This window comes from Rhinopithecus bieti, unplaced genomic scaffold, assembly GCF_001698545.2.
Source record: "Rhinopithecus bieti isolate Rb0 unplaced genomic scaffold, ASM169854v2 scaffold_763, whole genome shotgun sequence".
Taxonomy (NCBI): domain Eukaryota; kingdom Metazoa; phylum Chordata; class Mammalia; order Primates; family Cercopithecidae; genus Rhinopithecus; species Rhinopithecus bieti.
This window is the reverse complement of record NW_016803270.1, coordinates 1-5,187: the sequence shown is the minus strand read 5'-3', so window position 1 is coordinate 5,187 and position 5,187 is coordinate 1. Positions and strand designations below refer to the sequence as shown.

The window sequence follows — 5,187 nt, the reverse complement described above, 5'->3', positions numbered from 1 at the left end:
TTTTCCTTTTGAGAAGGCAGAAAATGTTAAAAATAATAATAAAGCTGCTTTCATTTCACTATTTTTATGCTCGCCTCTATTTTCTTTCAATCTCTGCAACAATACAACTATTTTCCTAAAAGTTTCAATACGCTTGTAAATGAATAACATGCAGTCATACACATACTCACAGAAAATTCCAAACCAACCACAAGATTTTCACAAAACCATGACTGTCATTATGTTACTAATCAACAGTATCCCACCACTAAAAAAGTACATTTTCAAAAGTTTCTGTCCATGGACTCAACTTTTTAAAAAACACAGGTCAAGCATCCCTAATTGAAAAATCCAAAATCCAAATACTCCAAAATCTGAAACTTTTTGAGCACCCACATGACGCCACAACTGGAAAATTCCACATATAAGTACTTAACACAGACTTCTTTTCAAGCACAAAAATACTGCATAAAATTACCTTTTTATGCAGTGTATAAAAGGTACATAGGAAACATACATAAATTCTAACAATACATTAGACTTGGGTTCCATCTTCAACCTATCTCATTAGATATACAAAAATATCCCGAAGTCCAGAAAACTCCAAAACACTTCTGTGGTCCCAAGTATTTTGGATAAGGGATGCTCAACCTGTAATAACAACAGGTTGCCATTAAATCACACTAAAGTGATGTGCTTGGGGACATAAGCCAGAGGCCCCAATAATCAAACTGTAATCAAGCCAACAACCGCAGCTTTTACTTCCTCAGCCCAAACACACATGCAACACACAATTTTGTTCTCCTGATTGTGGTGCTGCACATCATTCAATCTAACATTCTTACCCATCCTTCAATGAAATTACATGCTGCCTTTTTAAGTAAAGGGGAAAAATCCAAGCAGCAATAGTAGGACACTTGGTAAAGTTCCCAGGGTGTAAAACTGCTTGGTGGATAAAACATATTGGTGATTCCATTCATCTTTACGGAGCAGCTAGTATGGGCTGGGCTCAGGACTTCAGAGTTTCCCTCTCATCATCCTATTCAATACTTACACTAACCCTGCCAGGGAATATTCCACTTGAGATAATGGGGCTCTATAGGGTTGGTGCACCCAAGGTTAAATGGCTTGTAAACTTAGGTCACCAAACCCGATCCAAAGCTCCCCTACAGGCTGAGAGGCTACAGGCTATGAGGGAGGTGGAAGCAGACGGCAACGGGGTTCCAGCACCTCCTCGCCCTCACTTTTGCCCTTCACTCTCTCCTTCCCCTTTTGGTCACTCAGCAACATTCATTTAGACTGAAATGCTAAGAAATTATCCATACAAACCTCAGTTGCTCAGGTCATCCTCCTAGAACTACTTGTTACCCTGACTCTAAGCTGAATGCCACAGTCCTTCCTACTGCATGAAGTCCCAGGGTCTTGCCCTGGCATTCAGTCCTCCTCACTTTGATCCTGACCCCCTGGGCTGAATGCCTGAATTGCCTTTGTCCATACTGCCTTCCTGGAATGCCCTCCCTTTCACTTCTCAGAATCGTAGCAGACATTCTGCAGATTCACACACCTAGACCCCAACTGCAGACCTACAGACCCAGAGCCCATCTGCCCCTGCAGGCAGATGCCTTACCCAGTTAGCAAGCACTGCCCTATATCAAGGTCAGCCTTCCCACCAACCAAGCCCAGTTCAAATCCTAGTGACTAAATGAGACTCCCACATACACCCCATAATGATAGCACCCATCTCCAATATTCAGAAGCGATTACTGATTGTATCACACTGGTGCCAATAATGCTACCACCTACTGTTATTTACACTGTTACATATTCTTCCTGTCTCCTAGATTATACTTGTTTTAAAAAAGTGCACGAATTCAATCTTATATTTTTTTCATACAGCATGACTTTTTATACACAGCAGCCCTTCAACCGACCCCACATTTAGCGCTGCAGCTCAGCACCGTAATCATGGGTGTCAGGTCGCAAGCACAGAAGAACAGATGCAGACACAGTCCATCCTCCCATCCTACACCACCATGAGGATGGTCCATGTAACATGGTTCCCAATGTCTAGCACCGCACTGTCCTCAGCAAGGCTCCTAATGCAGATGGGTGGATGAGGATGAAGAGCTATTCCCACTCATCAGTGATCACAACCACAAAAACATCTTTCATGAAAGGAAAAAAGAAATGTCACACATGACTAAGCGTAAGCCTTCAAATATCTACTCACTGAGGACATGTCTAGTATTAAATCATGACATTTCACTATCCAGAAAAATTGATTTGTGTAACCTGAAGAGAAAACAGCCGAGATGCAATGCCAGAAAATTAGCCCCACCACACCAGAAAATGTTTACTGCAGAGAAAGCCTTGGTGATTTGAGAGTTGGGACCTTTCTCTTTTCCTTTTTATTTTTTATTTTTGGCTTGGTTGGTTATTATACAAAGCCATAAACACGATCTGCCCACATTTTTCCCCACCAGATGGGAGTTCATCACACCACATGTCACCTAGCAACCTAAACACCACTTCACAACTATCCAGCCACTTAATTCTTCATACAGAATTTCTCTTGTTCTATTAGGCAATACGGGTAAGGAACAGGGAATAAAACTTAAAACAGTGTTAAATACATAATATCACTTCCTCATCACTTAATATAGAATGGGAAAAGTAGTAAGGAAGACTGAAAATTAATCTCAATCATTGTCTAGCAATTTCAGAATAAAAACGAGAAAAAGGAGACCTAGAAGACACTCGAGCTCTGGCAACATTTGAGGGTCAACAGTCTTGGGTTCCAATGATTGAACTTGGTATACTGCAAAGACCCCGGTAAAATTCACCTACTGAACTCTAAGTTGTACTTAAAGAGCATGTAAGCGTTGGAACCCCTGATCCATCTCTGACCCTCCCTCTCATCTCCAACTCCCATGTCACTATCACCCTCCCTTCCTTCAGCTCACAGGCCCCCTTTTCTCTTTGTGACACCTTCCCAGACACCCGTAAGAAAACTGCACTCCCTTTTCTATGCCCTGTGAAACAACCCCTGCTAATTGTTAATAACAAGGACCAGGTCTGTGACCAAGGCCCTGCGCTTTAGCCACCCAGCATCCCAGAGGCCCCTCTTCTCCCCATGTCACTACCAGCACCTTCACCTGGAGGACTGCGCAGCCTCTTGCTCAGCCTCTCACAGCCGGTCCCCTAGATGTCCAGCACCCAGAACAGTGCTGTGGACACAGTCAAAGCTTCAGAATTTCTGTGGAACGAATGCCTCAAACAACTACATTTGAACTACTGTCAAATAGGCAGTTCAGCCTATGTCTATTTTGTGCACGATGAAACATGGGACACAGTAGGTAAAACAATTTTAATCACATAAAATTAATAAAGTGAAAGAAAATGTCGATCACCCTCTCCCTATTCAGGAGCCTAGACATACTGCAGAGTGCATATTACTTTATTTCTCTTTCCTTGCACAAAGTATTTTGTTGGTTTGCAGAGTGCCTGAACAATTTGAGTACTCTTTCGGAACACTTAAAGCATAAACTGTCACACATAAACAACACTTTAAAAAGGTAAATGCCCATTGAGATGGTTTTCTTTCCCTTTGTCAGCTTTGTAAGATAAACAGGTGCCCAATTCCCACTAATTTTATTTGATTTTCAATAAAAGAGTTCAACCAACTGTAAAGAACATAACAGAGCTATTAAAGCCAAAGTCTTCCATCCTTGTGCCGGGTTCCTAAACGTCTCCCAAAATTATCTTTAAAAGCCCAAATTTATGCTATTTTTTCCAGTGTATACTAACAGCAAAACAGCAGTCTAAAAAGCTTTGTATTCTTAATTTCTGAGAGAACTGAAGATGCCACCGGAGTACCCTGTGTACGCTCAATAGGGCTGACCAAGCCACTTTCCAACGTCATCTGCAGCCCCCAAGCCCACAGGGGCCAGGCCACTGTCGGGAACAAATGGGAAATACTGCACCGAAGTGAATGCACTCCCCACTAAAGAGGACTCTACTACAAAGGAAATATACCCGGGTGCTTGGGAGAAACTTCAGCGTGGGCTGTTGTCAAACACAGACACAGTCGGTAAAACAATTTAACAAAATGCCTTTTCACTTCTGACACAGTAGAGGAATGCTGTGAAGTGGAGACAATGTTATCACTACAGCAGGAAAAAGGGAAATCCACTCAACTCTGAAGTCAGGCCCGGCTCCGCAGCCCAGCCACATGGAAGCAGCCCAGGATAGGTAGGAGCTGAGGTCCTCGCAGGAAAACTTTTCTTTCCGCGACTGTTTCAAGGTTGTGCTTTCCAGAGCCCAGCAAGGGGGCTCAGTAAATGCTCGCAAGCGAGTGCCGAGTGCCAGCGGTGGCCCTCCCGGGAACGCCTCCCCGATCCCAAGCCCGCTACTCCCCAAACCCTGCAGCCCCTGGACGCGCGCCCCTGCCCGCCCATGCCCGCGGGGGAAGTGGAGGAAAAGACCCCCCCGCCGCGGTCCCGCCCCCGCCCGAGAAAGGGAGAGGAGACAGAAGGCTCGCAGCCCGCCTCCGTCGGGAGGGCAGTCACGAAACTCTCCTCACACCAAAAGTTCCCAGTCCCCGGCCTGTGCCCGCGGGGCCTGGGAGCCGGGAGAGGCCTGGGGCTGGATTTCCCGGCCCGCGCCCCCTGCGCGCCGGCTCGGGGCTTGGCTGGCTCTACAGACTCCAGGGAAGCGCCGGCCGGCCTGTGCGCCGCTGCCCGGCTCGCCCCGCGCTCCCGAGGCCGGAGCTCCCGGGGAGAGGGGGTTGGGGAGGGGTTGGGGAGGGGGATGGCAGGGGCCGCGGGACCCGGCTGAGTGCCCCCAAGGCTGCGTCCCGGCCCGCGCTGAGAACTTTGGCGCCAGCAGCCCGGGGCGGGGGGCGCCCGCGAGGCCGGCCCGGCCGCACTTTCCCTTTCCCCGCCTTCCTGCGCCTCTCCTCCCCCTTCCAGGAAGCGCCATATTGATCCCGGCGCCGTCCCCGCCGCCGCCCCATCCCCGCCCGCGCTCCCGGCCCCTCACCTTGGCTATGGCCTTCCGGTAGCGGGTCACCGCCTGCTGGATGAGGCTGAAAACTTTCATGTGGCCGTCCCCGCACGGCACGACCACCCGGGTCCGTCCGAAGCACACGGTCACTTTCATGCCGCCGCCGCCGCCGCGGGCGGGCCCGCGCCCCTCGCCGAGCGCAGC

General features: G+C 48.1%; 1 protein-coding gene across 23 annotated transcripts in view; it reads right to left on the bottom strand.

Annotated features, from left to right (window-relative positions):
- Positions 1–5,181, bottom strand: part of PARD3 (par-3 family cell polarity regulator) — a 724,849-nt gene extending 719,668 nt beyond the window's left edge. For all 23 annotated transcript variants that reach the window (XM_017871440.1, XM_017871462.1, XM_017871451.1 and 20 more), the window contains exon 1: positions 5,020–5,181. In XM_017871440.1, coding sequence (XP_017726929.1) covers positions 5,020–5,139 — 120 coding nt within the window. In that variant the 5' untranslated portion in view covers positions 5,140–5,181. The remainder of the gene's footprint in view (positions 1–5,019) is intronic.
- Positions 5,182–5,187: the final 6 nt, after the last annotated feature.